Genomic DNA, 19661 nt, shown 5'->3' with positions numbered 1-19661 from the left:
TAATCATTAGTTAGTTAGCAAGAAGATATGGCTTCAAGATCATAAGACATTTTCTTGACCACAGTAATCAGACTTCACAAAGGCTCACACTGGACAGCGGTGGGAATCAAACCCCCAACCCTGGCAGTGTGAGGTGAACCTGCGCCCCTCATTGCACCACCCACTGATAAATGTTACTGTGACAACCAGTAGTAGGAACACCTACTGGCGACTTCATAGTACAGCGACTGGCGACTTGTGAACTCAACTTTATCCAGTGTGAAACACGCAGAGTACGCAATGTTCCTCCATGCCCTGGACCTCTCCATGCCTCTAGGTGGCGATGTAACGCTCACTTGCTCGGTGATCCACTCCGTAAAATCCAAAAAAATAAAAAGAGCTAAGGGGAAAAAAGCAAAACAGGAAAAGGCGTCAGGTGGATGAAGCGTAAGAAATGTCATTGCTGTGTTTTATTTCTCCATTGATATTAACAGAGTTGTGTTTGACAGTACTGTAGAATCGGCTTGTTGCTTTGCTGTAGTACAAATCTGTACTCATGTCTCGGTGCTTTTTATTTACTGCATTCACCAACCAAAATACTAAATCAGGCTAACAGGCTAATCAGGATGCAGTGATATAGATTTTAAAACGCTGTATGAATAGTACCTTAAATGCGTCTTAGGGGTTTTCCCCTCTATCTCTCCGTCATAACGCTCGAGTTTTTATTTTCCTCTCTCTTAATCTGTAATTCACCGTTTTGTTTTCGTCTAGCAGCGTGCTAGTGAATGTCACAGGCCGAATGTGGAGATTTATATGCACCCAAACATGAGGCAGGATGGACTGGGAACCTGACTGTGTCTGTGTTTGATCTTTAGTTTGTGGTTTTGCTCTTATGATAGCAAGCAGCGATTATGACCAATAAAGTGATTTATTTGCTGTTGAACTGTGACATGTGATTGGTTAGGAGGTGTTAATTTTCTGTAACAGTAATAGTTGTAGACAATAGTACGGTATCAAACCTTAGGCTTCCAAACGATACGATTTAGATTCATAAAGAATCGATTCGATGTTTGACAATAGCAAATTATTTTGATTCATGAATCGTTCAATTCATATTGAAGTTTCGATTCAGTATTTGATGATGCTGTTGAGTTTGCTATGACACGAGATGATTTAGATTCATTAGGCAACGACTCCACTGAATCTACTACGATATATTATGATTTAGATTCATAAGGAAAAGATTAAATATTTGACAATACCACTGAATCTACTACGATACATTACGGTTTAGATTCATAAGGAAACAATTCGTTATTTGACAATGCCACTGAATCTACTACCATACATTACGATTTAGATTCATTAGGAAATGATTCGTTATTTGACGATGCCACAGAATCTACTACCATACATTTATGTTGAGCCTTGTTCAGCTTTATTTTTCACCTTAAACGATATTGATATGTCCTGTACAATGCACTATACTGGGTTGGGGGAGATGTAAGCCATTATTCGGTACACAATTTAGCACACTTATATAGGGATTAGACAGTAATGTTGTGCTTATATCGTATCATTTGCTTATGTTCGGCCTCTAGCGTTTACCTTCTGTTCTCCAGTGCCAGTGTTCCCTGCTCTTATCTGAGAACCAAGCCGTTTTTGTCCCCTCACCAGACTCTTCCTACAGCACAGAATGGAGTTTGCGGAATTGATAAAGACCCCCCGGGTGGATGGCGTGGTCCTACACCGGCCCTTTCTGCCCACCGTGGAGGGAACTCTGTGCTTAACTGGCCACCACCTCATCCTGTCCTCACGCCAGGACAACACAGAGGAGCTCTGGCTGCTCCATGCGAACATCGATGCTATTGAGAAGAGGTAGGCTCACTGTACACCAGGTGGGAGTCCAGTGTCTCTAGTTTGCTAGTTTCCTTGCGCTTGTATTTAAACACCTGATTCCTTTAACACAGAGGAGTGTCTTTTTGTCAGAAAGTATTTAGAACACAACCCAGACAGGGTTATTCCAATACAATTTTATTTGTCTCACACAACAATATGCAGAACAACAAGTAGGGAAATGCTTTATGGGAATAAAGCAAAAACATTTCTGCACCATTTTGAAAACGTATGATTTTTTAAAAGTAAAGGTGGCACAGTATGTTATAGGCCGAATCCAAATTTTCAGTCATCATATTTCTAGGGACATGCTATGGGTTTTCCCAAACCACTACACAAACATGTTAAACAAAGGTCCAAGAAGATGAGCCTTGCCAACAATGAATAAGAAACACTGTTTCATTAAGTAGAGCAAAAAACAAACAAACAAACTCATGTATTATTTATTGCTTTTATGAGTGGTTTACCTAAGAACAAGAAATGGAGCATTTGTCAGTGTTGTTGTTATTCCTGTGGCAGAGGAAATGAAAGTGACAGCTAAAAACAGAATTGCTGCACACCAGACTGACATCAGTACCACAGGAGAAACGTCTGAGTGCCATTTAGGATTACTGTTAGATGGGTAGAAAAGGCAGTTGTTAATGGTGACACATCCCTGAAGGGAATAATAAACTGTTAATTTTCACTTAAAGCTGCAGTACTGAACTTTTCAGTCTCTATCGCCATCTCTGTTTGAAATATAAAATTGCTAGTTACTTATAGAGTTGTTGTTGTTGTTGTTGTTTTTAATGTGGGTTGTGCTTCGGTACTCCCCCTCTCGGTTGATAAGGCTGATGGCTTGAGGTGTTCCTATGGGTTGTATATGAGCTCCAATACTTAACAATGGAGATGGCGCAGATATGGTTTTCTTGGAGTAGATGTGAGTTGCTCTCTCTCTCATAGCTTAAAAAACAACAAGTGTGCTAACGTTAGCTAGCTACCTATTGAGCCACTGAACTATCTGACCTGTATCTTCAGCAGAAGAAAAGCCATCTCTGCGTCAGTCTTCAATCCCGTCAGATCTCGGTGTTTTCACACATCTCAAAAGTCATGCCGATATTACCGGTTCCCTTTTTGACCGCAGGCTCTCCTCAGTTCGAGGCTTCTTGGTTTTGACAACAGCTAATTCTCCAGATGTTAATCATGATGATTGTGTTTAGAACGATCCAGATTAAAAGCATCCATCTAGATGACAAGTTTAAATTCTAAGCAGCCGTTGTAAGAACAAGCTTCAAACACTCCACCATCCTCAACACCCACACATGTGATATAGTAGCTGGGTCTTCTTCATTCTGTTTACGGACGTGACGTAACCACGCAAAGACGAACGACGTCAAGCTGACGTTTCCAGCTCAAATAATAAATCATTATTATAAGCTTAACGTTGAGAATGGGGGTAAGGTAAGAAGACAGTTTTGAACACTAATTTTTTATGTACTTACTTTTACATTTACATTTATTCATTTAGCAGACGCTTTTATCCAAAGCAACTTACAATTGAGGGAATACAAGCAAAGCGATATATCAATCGGAGAACAATATAAGTAGTGCTACCATACAAGATTTTTTTAATTGAGCTCTAGAAGAGCAAAGTGTGCAGAGTAGTGGTGTAAATGCCAAAGTGCCAAAGTTTTACTTGCTCAGTAAATAGATTTTTGTTCATTTGTAAGAAAAAAAAAGTTCTGTACTGCAGCTTTAACATTTGGATCATAATAAAATACAGACCTGACTGTATTACAAACATTGTACAGGGTTTTCCCCTAGGTTTTCAAAGGGCTTGGGTGCTGTTGTATAAAATGTTAAACCTAGAACTGGTAACGGATTCAGGACGAAAGTAGGGGCCTCATTTGATATCCTCTGTCTTGATTTCTCCTCTCGTAGGTTCGTCGGCTCTCTTGGCTCAATTATCGTGAAATGCAAGGACCTGCGGATTATTCAGTTGGACATACCTGGCATGGAGGAGTGTCTCAACATTGCTAGCTCCATTGAAGTGTGTTTCTTTATTTGTTTGGATACTGTGATCTCATTAGAATTCTTTTTCATGTTCAGGCATGTATGAATATGCAGCCTCAATTGAGATTGATTATTCTTAAGTTTGCTTGGTTTAAGACCTTGCACTCATTTCATTGTACATATTAGAGGTTGACCGATTTTACCGATACCAATAACTAAGTACCTGCAGATAACCGATTAATCGACCGATAGTGTTTTTTAATTGATACCGAATGAAAACACAACCCTCAAAGTGAAACATTGCTGAACTTTATTACAAAAATAAACGATACTGACTATACCATGAAAATGTCCGGTACTTTTCAAAATGAAAAATGTCAATATTAATATATATTTACTATTTATAAATATTAAAATAAATAAAAGCAATACACCCAAACTGAACCAAAAATTAACACTCCACATAACAAATAAAAATGGAGATATCCGGAATGAATAATATTAAAAAAAAACACTTCAAATAACACAAGAAAATTGGTCAGCGATAGTTTTTATTTCGCCTCTAGAGGCCGCTTTCGTACTGTATAACAGCAGCAGACTCTTCTCAGCCACTCCTGCAATGGACGCAACCGGGAAAAACTATAAGTGTGGATTTTTCCTGATAACCGATAGTTCAAAACCGATTAATCAGTCGACCTTTAGTACACGTGCTTTTAAATGTGGTTAACACTTTATGCTTAACCTTCTGTATTTAGTTTGGGTGGTTCTAGAAACAGGGACACGATAGTACATGATAGTATTTTGTGATGCCTCAATTCTCAAATGTGATTGATCAGAAGGTGTTAATGAATATTTTTTGATACATTTTTGTTAGATATTTGAAGAGGTTAATGTTCTATAGTAACAGCTAATAGGCAGGGCAGATTATATGGCTGACACTCAACATATTCTCATTCACATAAGCAATAAAGACATATAATCATTAAAATGGTAAAGTTTTCCATAATGAGACGTTTATGTAACGTTTATTAAAGTCTTGTGTGTCAGTACCTTACAGCAGTCAGTAGGTTTTCTTCTTCAGGATGTAAAAGAAGCATAAAACACTCTTTAGATATTGCTGTTATAGGAGAAGAATGGACTTTAGGTTGTTACTCACACGATTTGATTAGTTTCCTATAACAGCACACCTGTTGTGATTTATTCCTTACATAATTCTCTTTGCAGATTGTAAAGGTTTATGATTCAATATTAATACATTGGCAGTTCACAATCAGTGTGCTTTTATTTTAATTAAGCCACAACTTCCCCTTATTAAAGATGTTGAAATTATGTGAATGTCCAAGCTTTCACATTCTCAGTCATATAGTATATAGTCATATAGTCTGTTGCAATAAAAATGGCAGGTTATACCAGGAGCTTCAAGAGCAACCAAACATGGCTCATTTTAATGGGTCGAAATATCTGGTCTGTCACTGGTAAAGACATCCTTGGCATGAAAATCTGAATCTCGGAACTAACACTCCCCTTTTTTTAGGCGTTATCCACACTCGACTCAGTCTCCCTGATGTATCCTTTCTTCTACCGGCCCATGTTTGAGGTCATTGATGATGGGTGGCACTTGTTCTCACCAGATGAGGCTTTCAGAGATCTGGAATCGATGGTATGTGCTCACTTTTGTGCACAGTGACTATGCTATATTTAGAAGGTTGTAGACTGCTGGCTGAGTGTGTTTTGTTTATGGTTCTTTGACAGACAGATGAGTGGCGACTTAGTGAAGTGAATAAAACCTTCATTGTTTGCCCCTCCTACCCTTCATTGGTGGCTGTACCCAGGGAAATAGACGACGACACTCTGTGCAAAGCTGCTGCGTTTCGACACGGCGGACGCTTCCCGGTGCTCAGCTACTACCACAAGAAGAACGGCATGGTCAGCTGTTCACTTTGGGGAGTCTTGTACTGTATAATAGGTGTATTTTGATCATGATTAGGCGTGTACTTAGTGTCTGTGTCCCCAGGTGATGATGCGAGCAGGGCAGCCTCTGACTGGAACAAATGGACGCCGCTGTAAGGAAGATGAGAAGTTGATCAATGCTACACTCCGTGCAGGGAAACGTGGGTACATCATCGACACGCGCACTGTTGCGGTAGCGCAGCAGGCTAAGGCCCGCGGAGGTGGGTTTGAACAGGAGGTGAACTACCCGCAGTGGAGGAGAATCAACAAAGCTATTGAGAGGTGAGTGAATACTAGAATCCTATTTCATATGAAGACCACAATGAAAAAACGATCAGAGTCACAAAACTGTATTTTTGGAGTTGTGCATCTACGGCTGTTGATTGGGCATTGAAGAATGATCTCATAAATGTACTTGGATGATAGAAAGATCAAGGTCACAGAATTTCCCATTTAAAATAAAGCCATGCTTTGGAAAAATGTTCACAGTCCAATCACATAACTGAAATCAGCCAATAGGCTTTGAGTAATTGCGGATGCCCAACTGAGTGAATTTCATTAACTTACTGTCAAATTTATTCAACATATCACATTAGTAATTGCTCTAATATTAATTTAATAATAATAATAATAATAATAATAATTAATATTAATAATAATAATCAAGTTGAGATTGATGTATAATGTCTATTCTGTGATTCTGTGTATTAAGTGATGTTGATGATGCTCAGTTGAATAAATTAGTATAAGTTCATCACTGTATTACTGTGAATACCCACGAAAGAAAGATCAGACTCGGCGTAAGCATTTTTTCATGCTTCAATTAACACAATGTAAACAATAATGGCTAATAACTTTTGGTGTCTTCATAAAGACTATGAATGGGTCTAGTGAAAATATCATCAAGATTTTCTCTGTTCTGAACTATTATGACATAAGAAGTTTCTGAACTTTTAAATTCAAATTCTGGAATTCAAGCACAATGTGACTCTGATCGTTTTATCATTGGTGCCTTCATATGTTACAAAATTTGGACTCAATTTTAGCAGAAAAACTGAATTATGTAAACAGCAGTGAAACAATGCAGATAATAAATGTCCATAAAACATTTATAGAGAACAAGGTACTATACAAACCAATCCTGTGGCTGAGTGAAAATAGCTCACGTTTTTCATATTCTATTCAAAAAGTCTGCTTTTAATTTAAGTTAATTTCCTAGTTATCTCTTTGGAGCATTCAAGAAGGATTAAAAGCAAGAGGCAAAACATCCCTGTCCATCTGGTTTTCATAGCAAACAGACCAACAGTGCTAAACAGATTGGCAAGCTCTGTTTATCTTTAAAAATGTTCTGCCATCATCGTGATTGTTGTCATGATCTGTGTCTCAAATTGTAAACCCTCACTATACATTCAAAAGTATTTACTAATCTACAAAATCTTGAAGACTTGTACTCAAAACAGACCGTTTTGTAGGTTTTTAAACTTCAAACTCTAACTGCAATAGGAAAAACGGTTGGTGTGAGTACTTAATACTTAAGTCTACAATAGTACATACAAGTATACGAGTATTTGAGACAATGTTAATTTGTATACTCGGTTGCGGACACATTGCTTTACATTACAGAATCTTGTTTATACCAGAGTACCACGAGGGAATGGAAAATGTTGGGAAACTTCCCTGGTTCTTTATTAGATCTGTGCTGTATGCCATAGCCGTTGTTTTAACAAGTGAAATTATCTGTCCCAGATCCAACATTCTACAAGAGAGCCTGATCAAGCTGGTGGAGGCGTGTAATGACCACTCAAACAGCATGGACCGCTGGCTTAGCAAACTGGAGGCCTCTAACTGGCAGAGCCATGTAAAAGAGATCCTCACCACTGCCTGCCTGGCTGCTCAGTGCATTGACAGGTCAGTTTTTGACCTGTGTTCTTCTCTCAGTGTTTAATTCCCTGTGCTCTGTCTCACCTCTTCTTTCTCTGTCTTGGACAGATGTGCTCCCAAACCCTCTTAATCATTACAGAAGATAGCTGTGTGTAACTAGTTTACGGCTGTGTTAATTACTGTTTTCTCACTGGCTGTTGCATTCTGAGCTAATTAAAGAGCGTTTGCCTTGCTTCGTGTTACACTTGTTGCAAAGCCCATTTGAGTAATAACGGTTAGCTAGTTTCTAGCCTGCAATCATCATTAAGTTCATAAAACACTTGTACAGCTGTGTCTCATGCTGCTGTTTGTGTACAGCTCATTAATGTACTTTGTGCTGCAGTGTCTTTAAATATAGAGTCATTTCTGGGCTTGGTTATGAGCTGATTTCTCTAAATTCTACATTTTTCTATTCTTCCATGACATTTATGTGAGGAAATACGAACATCATTTGTGGCGTCAAAGAGAATATAGGCATAAAGCAATAATGTACTAAAAATCCGTCCTGTCTGTGATTTAGTAAAGAGTAATTCATTCCGATTGACTGGCAGTGGCAGGTGTGCAGTAACTCCTTATATGGCAATGCATGCAAAGAAAATCTTGTTAAAATGTAAGCACAGTTGAATTTCAACACTCCACATGCTATATACTTTATAAGCATCTTGGAACGTAACCTTCTACCACATGGCATTGTCATTTAGAAGTGGGTTTGAGGTCCCATCACACTCCTAAGTGACCTAGATTTGAACGTTTTAATTTGTATGGAAAGCACATTCACATCCCCAAAAATCCCTGTAGACTAGAATATTAAATGAATAATATAATGAATTGGCTGGGTTTTTTTTTTTTTAAGTCATTGTTATAAATAAGGAAAAAGTACACATTTTTAAATGGTGGCAAGTGACCACAGTATTCATGAGAACGCAGCAGATAAATCAATATATATTTTTAAAAATCTTGACAGAAAATACATAAAAACATATGTGTGGTTGCCTGGAAACACTCCTAGGGACATTTACCTGGTATATATTGCTCTTTATACCATGGTCTGTCTGAATACTCGATTCTGATTGGCTGGAAGGTGTGCGTTCAAACCGTATAATGCACATGTATTTCGAGTCAGTTTATTCACCGTTCAAAAAATCATGTGCTTCCTATAAACAACTGTAACCATAGTAACATACATTTACAGTAGCATACAGTAGTTAAACTCACAGCTTCATTATTGGTAGAAACGCAGCACAGATGCAGGTAATTCACACACGCACAATCTCTCTCACAATCTTAATAAATATCATAATTCATTTACATAAATGTAATCTTATTGCACTACTTTATCTCTGTGTATGATTTAGAGCAGGCGGAAGTCTAGATCTAACGACGCGTACATAAAATCACTAACGAACATTAACCGTTATTTTATCCTTTCAGTCAAATTTTGCAACGCAAACATCACTGCCTGCTTTAACGTGTCAATGCTGGCAAGTGGCCATGGTAAAAGCGGGATAATCCACTGCTAGGTGTGTGTTACACCATTTTAATGCGTGGAAGCGAAGAGCCTTATGTAAATGACTTTAGTTACCCCAAATAACTCTGGTTACCCCAAGAGCGAAAAGTGAGATTGCAACCCGAATCGATGAGGATTGTGTCTGTTTCAAGACATCTTGTATCTATCCAACAACTGGTTAAAAGCCTAACATTCACTGTGTGAATAAATCTCACGTAGCTAGCAAGGTTTTAACCGTGGTCGTTGCAGGAAGATAGCCTAGGCAAGGTTACAAAGTAAATTTTTATAAATAATAAAGTAGTAATCAAATGTCTGTTGTTTCAGTGACATTTGTGGGGGGTTTTAAAGTTGGAAAGTAAAAGTATATTAGGTAAGAAAAAGCATATTTTAGCCTAATCCTGAGTTTTATTCATAATATTTTAGCTGTGTGCCAAAATCCAGCTACAGGAACATACGATGGGTTTTCCCAGACTACCACATCTATTACTAATATATGTAAAATCGTGTTTGCCAGATTAGCTAGGCTCACTGCATTTACAAAGGAACTGTTTTTTTGTTTTTTTTTTTCTATTGCAAACCCATTATGTATATTTTAGCATTCATAAATGAACTATTTCCTTCCTGAGGTATGTACCCTTACAGTGACAAAAAAAAAAAGAACAATCAAAAAATTCTAAGCGAGTTTATTGACTTGTGTTTGTCCCAATGTTTGCCAATCTGGCTTTGTGTCTTCAGAGAGGGTGCATCAGTGCTGGTCCACGGGACAGAGGGCACTGACTCCACACTGCAGGTCACTTCTTTAGCCCAGATCATTTTGGATCCAGGCTGCAGGACAGTCCGTGGCTTCCAGGCCCTTGTGGAGCGTGAGTGGCTGCAGGTGAGACACACTGCTGGGGACACTTAAGCTGCATTTACACTGCAGGTCTTGATGCCTAATTCCGATTTGCTGACTATATCCTGATTTTTTTCATTATTATTATTTTTTATTTCTTTTTAACGAAAAGAAGTTACATCTTCTTCTTGTAAAAGTGACCCATATCCAATATCTTCATTTACACTGTACACTTCATGAAACAACCCGAGGTAGACGTCACCGGAAAAGCTTAGGCAGAAAGGGAAGTAAAAACGGCGCAATTTGCAGTGGACACAGGCGAAAATATAATACAAGCTTTTGCTTTCTGCACTATGTTTAAAGGCAAGCAAAAAAAAAGAACAAAAAAGAAGAGAGCCCTCATTGCAGCCTGGGCGTATGTAGCAGTGATTGGTGTAGCTACGTGTAGAAACGTGTAGCAACGGTTGGTGTCCATCTGAGTTGACGTCATTCGCCACCGTCGCCTTTTCAATGAGGTACGACTCACATTGACAGGAATATCAATCTGTCCACTTACATGGCAGACACAAATGCACGTATCCGATTCATATCAGATTTATTTCCACATATGAATGAGGCCTGAAACGGATATGAGAAAATCGGAATCCATGTGCTTTTTTCCTGCTTACATATTCATCGGTCATATCCGATCTGTGCTACATAGGAGGAAAAAATCTGAATTGGGTCACTTGAACCATGTAGTGTAAATGCGGCCAAGAGTTTTCAAATTTTCAGCAGTTTTAGGCCTGTGCCCACTGTAGCCTCAGCTTCTTGTTCTTGGCTGTCAGGAGTGGAACCTCATATGGTCTTCTACTGTTGCAGTCTATCGGTCTCAAGGTTTGACGTGTTGTACATTTCGAGATGCTTTTCAGCTGTTCATGGTTGTATAGAGCAGTAGTTTTCAAAGTGGGGCCAGGGGGCGCCCGGGGGGGCCTCAACAATTTGGTCAGAGCCACCTAGCCCATTCCTTCCACTAGTATGTTTTCTCTTTCTCACTCTCAGACAGCCACACATACACACAATCAATTCCTAGTGTAATATAATGTAAAAATTTAAGATGTAATTATTAATAAAAAAAAAGGGGGGGATATATTCAGAAGTCTGTATTTTTAATGTGTTTTATAGACATCTTGCAAAAGGGGGACCTCGGTCAGATTTTAATGCCATTTGGGGGGCCCTGCCCTGGAAAAGTTTGGGAACCCCTGGTATAGAGTGCTTATTTTAGTTACTGGAGCCTAGACCCCACTTATCAAAACGGCATTTCCGCCCACAGAGCTGCCACTCCCTGGCTGTTTTTTGTTTGCAACACCGTTCTGTGTAAACTCTAGAGACTTATGTGTGTATGTGCATGTGTGCATGTGTGCGTGCGTGCGTGCGTGCGTGCGTGCGTGCGTGCATGCGTGCGTGCGTGCGTGCGTGTGTGCGTGTGTGTGTGTGTAAATTCCTGGAAATCAGCAGTTTTCAGTTTCTGAAATACTTAAACCAGAACAAAGTCACTGGGATCACATTGTTCCCATTCTGATGTTTGATGTGAACATTAACTGAATCCTACCTCTTGACAACTCTGCATGATTTTATGCATTGCACTGCTGCCACATAATTGATGGATTGGTAATTGCATGAATGAGCAGTTGTTCCTATTAATGTGCCTAATTAGTGTGGATTAACCAATCATTTTTAACATTTAAAAGTGCTTATACGCCTATAATAATCATATAATTGAACCTTAAATATTGTGATTCACAGTATTGCCATGCAGTCTAACACAAGCTCCAACCCCCAACCAGTGAGGAAACTCCTCAAGTAGTAGTTTCAACAAATAGGGAGGGAAATGGATGAAGCATTTCAAATTCACCTTCAGGATATGGTTCCAGAAATTACAAGCTGTTTTTTCATCATTGTCTGACTTTTTATTTTTAAATTTTTTCTCCTTTGTGTGCAGGCGGGTCACCCGTTTCAGCAGCGCTGTGCCCAGTCTGCATACTCCAACGGGAAGCCGAGGAGTGAAGCACCTGTGTTCTTGCTCTTCCTGGACTGCGTGTGGCAGATCCTGCGCCAGTTTCCTTGCTCCTTCCAATTTAACGAACACTTTCTGGTCACGCTGTTCGAACATGCTTACGCCTCCCAGTTTGGCACTTTTCTGGGAAACAGCGCTGCAGAGAGGTCGGTATCTCACTTACACTCATCTGCTTTAACTTTTGCTGATGAAGCTGAGCTGTTTCTTGTGAAATCTATAGTATTGCAGAAATATAGCATTAATTCTGTCTTTTGTTTTCTCTTTATTGCTATACTTCACAATCCCACAGTAGCACAGTACACTTTATCCATACATGTGTGTATATATACAGACAAACTATTCAGTGAGGTCAAAACTAAATTCTCACTATTCTAAAGTATGCGTTTAGTTAATGTGTGGTGTAATAAAAATGGCTCTCAATAAATGCATATTTTTTGTCATACCTTTATTTATTATAATTGTTTTATCAGTTTTTAAAGGAAGTCAAACAAAATTCTGTTTTCGAGTGATATCACGTGTAGCTAGTTGACCATTTCCGACAGACACTTTGCTCTTTTTTTTTCTGTAGATGAAAGTGAAATTGCATTCTACTAGGCTTATAGTGTACTATCATTATCGCTTATGTAGTGAGCATATATATAGTACATATGGGATGGATATAGTATAATCTCTGCATTCACTACATATTGTAAAATCACTGCTAATGTTCACTTTGTGCATTAATGATATATACCACATATTATACCAGAAAGATATATTAATGTTAGTGATCAACCATAGCCCTTATGGGGTTACCTAGTGTAGACAATAAACATTAAATTGAAGGGTACTTGATATATGAGGATGTTCAGTGAGTGCTGACTTGGTAATGCATTTGTTGTTGCAATCTTTGCAGTCTCTGTAGAAACTGCAGTCATTGAACCTTTTGTATGTGTAATAACGGCAGGGTGACGTTGGAGCTCTGTCAGAAGACGGTGTCCCTGTGGTCATGGATGAATAGGCCTCAGGAGCTGGAGCGCTTCCTTAACCCTCTCTATGAGGCCAACAGTCTTGTGATCTGGCCATCTGTAGCTCCACAGAGTCTGCTGCTTTGGGAGGGTGAGAACACATTTAATCTCAGTGTAAACTTTTTCACCTGTTACATCTTAGTACTTCCAGTTTCCTTATGGTTTTCTTTTATGTCTGTTTTCTTCTCTCTCATCTTATTTCTGTTTGGTTTCCTTTCTTGCTCCTTCTACACGCACACCTGGATGTATTAGACTTCTCTATAGCACTGATAGTTTTAACTTTACCATTAATAACATTTCCTTCCTTCTCAACCATACCTCCTCCTTGCTAAAGCTAGTGGTTTGCCATCTATATTCTTAAGATATCACAGGAGGTCAGTACCTGCTTTTAATACCTAAAGCTTAATAACAGTATTGTATGTACACTCACGGAACATTTTATTAGGAACACCGGAGATACGGGCCACCAGCTACGGGTAATGTTCACGTCATCAGAATGGGGGGCCCTGATCTCAGTGATTTTGACTGTGGCATGATTGTTGGTGCCAGACGGGCTTGTCTGAGTATTTCTGCCACTGCTGGTCTCCTGGGCTTTTCACACACAGTAGTCTCTAGAGATTACTCAGAATGGTGCTGTTTTGAGAGCAAAAGGAGGCCCTACCCAGTATTAGTGTCATGTTACTAATAAAATGTCTGAGTGTATATGATGTATAGTGTTCTCTTGTATAACCATTAGAGGGCAGCAGTGTATTTATGCTGTGTGACTGATTTCTTTTGTGCAGTTTAATACAGGAAAGATTCTGTTCCAGAGGAAAAAGTAACCGCACCCGTGAAAAAACATGAAACACAATACGCAAACTATTAATTTTCATTAGCGTCGTGCAGAAAACATAGCGCACTAATAAGGAAAGCCTTCACTGCGTCACTTTTACATTACTCAATAATGAAGAACAAATCAGCAGGGGATTGCTTTCTAAGAATTAAATCCTGAAGTTGTGTCAAGGGAATATGATCCACTCACGCTGCTGCGTATATAGAAAACTCAAGCACACTTGTGAAAACAATGCGTAAAACAGTAAACCTAGCATTAAAGCTGCGTTGCGTTTTATTAGTTACACGTGGAAACCATTTCATGCTGAAAAGCAAAACGTGACATTATTTCACTTGTTTTTTTTGTTTGTTTGTTTGTTTTTTTAAAGTAAATTTGATTTGATGTCACCAAATCTGCTACACAGTTTAAATGCTGAAGCTGAGCTTCAGTTCTCTACATTGACATTGACAATGCTTTCATATGTTCGGTATGTAAATTAGTAGCTGCAAACCTTAAATGTGCAATAGTTTGTTGTTGTTGTTTTTCTTTTTTTTTTCAATTTTATTTCTTCCAGGTAAAATAACTTTTAAAATATGATGAAGGTTGAACTGGTGGTTTCAGAACATGTGTATTAAGTGGCATTTGGAAAATTGAATGCTTGTAAGTGTTTGGATAAGCCTTCTATTAGTCAGCCACTGTAACTTCATGAATATGGGTGGGAATGGCCTGGTGAGCTTACGGAGTGAAAAAAAAAAAAAATTCTAATGTCGATTCCACCTACTTAAGTATATCTTGAAGGAAAAAAAATGACTGACAAGAGCCAGTTCAATTGTTCAATATTACCTGGTATAATTCCAGTTAATGTTTCAAGATTTCTTTGTATTTTAGCTTGGCAGGTTTCTGAGAATATAAACCAGCAAGGTGGCTTAATATAATCCTTATTGGACGTTTTTTTCTTCTGAATATAATGGCACCGGTTCAAAGCAGGGTTACATTAGGTTGTTCAAATGGCAACAAGATTGGGGCTGCAGTAGTGCTGGCTAGAACTGGTTCTTAAAATAATGGTACCACATGCTTTAAAGCCCAGAGTATACTGTATAATGGGGCATACTCTAGTTTTAAAAAGGAGAGGTTATTAAAAACCCGTTAATGTTATGATAAACGTATTTGTATGATTAACATAATAAAAGTTGCAGACTAAGTGCACACACAAATTTTATAAGGTCCAAAGAAACAACAGTGGCATTCCTTTCGATACACACTCTTCTTAAAAATCATCTGCAACGTATACAAAGTGAAATTTTGAATTGAAAATGAAACTTGAAAATTGTGGACTAACTGATCCATTCATTCGCAAGAAATTAGATTAATTAAGGCTTTTATTCATGCTGAAATGTGATCATGTATGTTAAAACTGGGCTTTCGTGTCCTGTTCCTTTCTCTGACAAATGTCTTTCGTGGTCACTGAATTCAAGGGTTCCTGAACATACTCGGCACATGAGGAGGCTCTCTAAACACCTCTCTAAATAGCAGTCAGAGACACAGGGCAGTTTGTATCCAATACAACCATTGAATATGTTTTTGAAATGTTTTAAAGTGTATGAGCACCTGTACTTTGTGCTGTGACTCAGTGTCCTCACGGATTTGCTGGAAACGTGTAGTATTTCAAAGAAACGCATGACTAATTTTGCAATATATGCAATATGACTCATGGCTATCTGTACATGGTGTAAGAAGGGTGTCAAAACTGTATTAGCATCACGAGACTGCTGACGTGCAAGCATCTCGGACATTTTGATATATGATCCAACCAGCATGGCATGTAGCCACTCTTTCCATGCATTTAGCTTGCTTCAGCTTTGCTGCTTTAGCATCATGTAATCCCATCACCTTTAAAATTTATTTAAAGTACTCTTAATATCAGATATGCTGATCTGTTTATTTTGTTTACTCTATTAAAGGTGTGTTCCTTCGCTTTAATCGCTCAACCAAGTGTCTGGACGAGGCATATGAGGAGATGGTCCATATTATTGAATACAATAAGGAGCTACAGAATAAAGTGAACAGCCTCAGGAGACAGCTAGCTCAACTAGAGACAGAGGACGGCCCTCTTCAGAGTCCATAGAAATGCATCTTGACCTGAGAAATCTGAACAGAGCCTTTCAGAGCCTATTGAGCACTACTGAAATTTATTCTGACCCATGCATGTATGTACACACGTGCACACATTCACACACATCACGTCTGCTCAGTCAGTCATATTGTCTTAAAGTACTTCGTCTATGTGTAGTCATAGTTTTTTTTTCTCACTGCTAGTTGCCACATCAGGTGCTTAAACACTCACGAAGAAAAGCTATGATAACATAGTGTGTGTGTGTGTGTGTGTGTGTGTATGTGTGTATATATATATATATATATATATATATATATATATATATATATATAAAGCTAGCAACTTTCATACACTAAATGAAAGTTATCGAGACAAGAGGCAAGTTAATAGACATGAAGGTGGTTGGGTGTAGCCCCTATACCAAATTGTGCTGTTATTTTTTTATTTTTTATTTTTTTTTTTTTTTCCTGAATAATGATGGTCAGTGCTTGATGTGATGGTCGATGTTTGCCCAAAAACAATTTGCTCTGAAATCTTTTGTTGTAGAACAGTAGTGTATAATTTGCCAGTATAAAGAAAATGATTTTATAAGGGAAGTGATATTTCGGATCTGTACAGTAAAAAGCCTGTGTTTTTTGCACACTTTGGTTCAAAGCTTAATCGTGGTGTAACGGTAACCAGGATTTAAGCAGAGCACCACTGAAAACAAAATGTGTCGTGTATCCATTCAGGCTTCCTGTGTGTTTGTTTTCAGTTAATGTTCAATGCTTCACTGTTATTCTACTTAGAAATCCTCCTTAAAATAAAAGAAATATCGAAGAAAAATAAACATAAAGACATACCCTGCTCTTGCAATGGTATGTCTGGTAATGCTGTTGCACTAAAAATCATACTCAAGTGCTAGTACCTTGTGTCTGCTGTAATGTTGCACATTAGACACATATTTAATGTAGTGGTGGTCAATAATCCCTCTCTTGCATTCGATTACAGATAATGGGTTAAAACCATACACTTACTACAAAATACTAAGCTATTTTAGACATTTCCGTCATCACCACCTATGTGGTGGAGACATCATTTTTACAGTAAGGCCATTTTGCTTAGCATTTGGTCCCAGCATCGTGTGCCAATCTGATCCGATCCACAGCCACACGAGTGTAATCTGGGTTGAAAACTTTCACCATCTTGTCTGGCTTCAGGGCAGAATGTGGAATGAAAACTACACTGTAATGCTATTGTGAAGGCTGAGCGCAGACTCATCCCAGACATTCATCTGGCCTTAAAAAAAAAACACAAAAAAACCCAGCTTCTCTTGACACTTAGTCCTCTGCCTTCCTTATTATATCCTCTGGTGTGGATTCACATGTGTTTAAATTTACTCAGACTGCTGAGGTCATAGGGTGCAGAACACTGTCGGGACAATATACATTTCATTACATGTTTATTTGTCTGTAGTTTAGTAACTCCTCTGGTGTTCTGTAGCCAGATTATCATCATATGTCTTATGGGATTCATCATGAACACAAGGCCTTTTTGTAAATCATTGTAGTTTTAGGTGGTAACGTTGTCAGTGGCAACAGCTTGTGGAGACAGGTTTTTGGACTGGCATGTTAACCAAATAATTTGTATTGCACTATACCTGTTCACCGTTTACCCAAAACATGCTCCATGCTCTTTTTTTGGTCAGATGTAACTTTATTTTATTTTGTTTTATTTTTTATGAATGTTTCTTCAGTGCAATGCTTTACTGAGACAGTGATTTCACTGGTTGTATTTCAGTGATTGATTCATGTCACATGTTGATGTACAATAACTAGATTTATGTTCTATTCTTTGGGCATTCAAATGTTCTGTAGGTGGTTTCATACAAAACACAATTAAACAAACCCTTAATAAAGTTAGAAAACGGTATTACATGTGCAGTGAGATATTTCCCAAGGACCTTATGTAAAATGGGGAAACAATGTTAATTAACACCGAACATGTTGTAAGATCTATATATACAGATAGAAGGCAAAGGGAGAAAAACAAAGTTATTCTGTTTGATCACATTTACCTGTATGATGAGACATTTCTATGCTGATGTCCATCCACTGATGAATATGAAAGACATATGTTATATATGCATATGTAATGCAACTGTACACCTATGGGAGATTTTAAACTGTGTTAGACTTTGCTTTCTATCACCATCATCAAAACACCAACTGAGGAAATGTCTCTTAGAAGAATAATGCTCATCCCTCCAGTACAGTTTCAGAGACTTGTTCAACACTCACTGAAGCTGTTCTGGACGTGGCCGAACACTTTTTAATAAGGTTCTTTGTTGTTTTTCCCCCCTCATCATCAACAAGTGCACAAAAGGACCATGTAACATTAACAAGAACAGGATGTCTCTGTCTGAAAATCTGAAAAAACAAGATGAAAGTTTATCCGGGAGGCTTCACAAGAGATTTACACTAACATTAAAGGAGCTGCAGGAATTTCTGGCAAGTACAGGGCACTCCCTGCATGTGACGGCCATCCCTTCTATTCTTCACATGTCTGGACTATGGGGTAGGGTAGCTAGATGGAAGGCTTTTCTCATGTAGTCAGCCTATATTACCCCAAATTATGTGGCAAACTGGGTCATCATCTGATGAGACCAAGGTAGAACTTTTGGGGTATAATTCTGAACGATCTGTTTGTTGCAAAAACAAGAGAGCTTATCATCATACCCACAGTGTAGCATGGTGGTGGCAGCATCATTCTGTGGGGCTGCTTATTTTCATCTGGGACTGGGGCTGTAGTCAGGATAGACGGAAACATTAATAGCTCCAAATCCCAATCTATTTTGGCACAAAACTTATAGGCCTCTGTTAAACAGCTGAAAATGAAGAAAAGAATGTACCTTCCAGCATAATAATGACCCAAAGCACAAATCCAAGTCAACAAAGGAATGGCTTCAGAAGAAGAAGAATGACATTTTGGAATGGTCCAGAGTCCAGATCTAAATCCTATCAAAAATATGGGGAATGACTTGAAGAGAGCTGTGCACAGGAGATCCTCTAGAAATGTGATCGATCTGGAGCGTTTTTGCACGGAAGAGTGAAATAAAACTCCCGAATCAAGACGTGCTAAGTCAGCCAACTCTTACCCAAAAAGCCTTAGTGCTGTATTACAAGAAAAATGTGCTTTAACAAAGTATTAGTTAAGTGGTGTGCATACTTGAGCAAGCAGGTTATTGTCTCTTTTTTTTTTTTCTTTTTCATCCCTAAAATATTTGCATCTGTTTTTCATTTAAATTGAATGTTTTGCTATATCACATAAAATGTGGAAAAAGATCTGGTTATATTTTTTACTTCACAAATACCTGCCATTTTAACAGGGATGTGTAGAATGTTTATATCCACTGCATACACACACACCCCCATGGCCAAATATATGGCAGCAGCACAAGGCATAAAATCATGCAGATACAGGTGAGGAGCTTCACTTGAGGAGTTTATTTCAAACATCAGAATGGGGTGAAAATGTGATTTCAGTGACTTTGACTGTTGGTGGTGTCAGGTAGGCTGGTTTGAATATTTCACAAAACTACAGAGCTCTGAACTACTGA

The 19661-nt window shown here is 38.4% G+C and overlaps 1 protein-coding gene across 3 annotated transcripts; it reads left to right on the top strand.

The window, feature by feature from the left end:
* The first annotated feature begins 325 nt into the window (after positions 1 to 325).
* Positions 326 to 17974, top strand: mtmr9 (myotubularin related protein 9). 3 transcript variants are annotated; one of them, XM_017456347.3, is made up of 11 exons: positions 326 to 426; positions 1657 to 1857; positions 3796 to 3904; positions 5402 to 5527; positions 5620 to 5793; positions 5882 to 6099; positions 7564 to 7725; positions 9980 to 10121; positions 12058 to 12278; positions 13079 to 13230; positions 15912 to 17974. In XM_017456347.3, the coding sequence occupies exons 2-11, from the start codon at positions 1676 to 1678 to the stop codon at positions 16073 to 16075; spliced, it is 1650 nt and encodes a 549-aa protein (XP_017311836.2). In that variant the 5' UTR covers positions 326 to 426; positions 1657 to 1675; the 3' UTR covers positions 16076 to 17974. The 3 variants fall into 3 exon arrangements, with proteins under 3 accessions (XP_017311836.2, XP_017311838.2, XP_017311837.2); XM_017456349.3 differs by having other exon boundaries at positions 361 to 426; positions 1670 to 1857; XM_017456348.3 differs by having other exon boundaries at positions 396 to 435.
* The last annotated feature ends 1687 nt before the right edge of the window (positions 17975 to 19661 follow it).

Source organism: Ictalurus punctatus, chromosome 25 (assembly GCF_001660625.3).
Source record: "Ictalurus punctatus breed USDA103 chromosome 25, Coco_2.0, whole genome shotgun sequence".
In the NCBI taxonomy this organism is placed as follows: Eukaryota; Metazoa; Chordata; class Actinopteri; order Siluriformes; family Ictaluridae; genus Ictalurus; species Ictalurus punctatus.
Note: the sequence above shows the minus strand (reverse complement) of the source record. Positions and strands in the feature narration are given on the sequence as shown.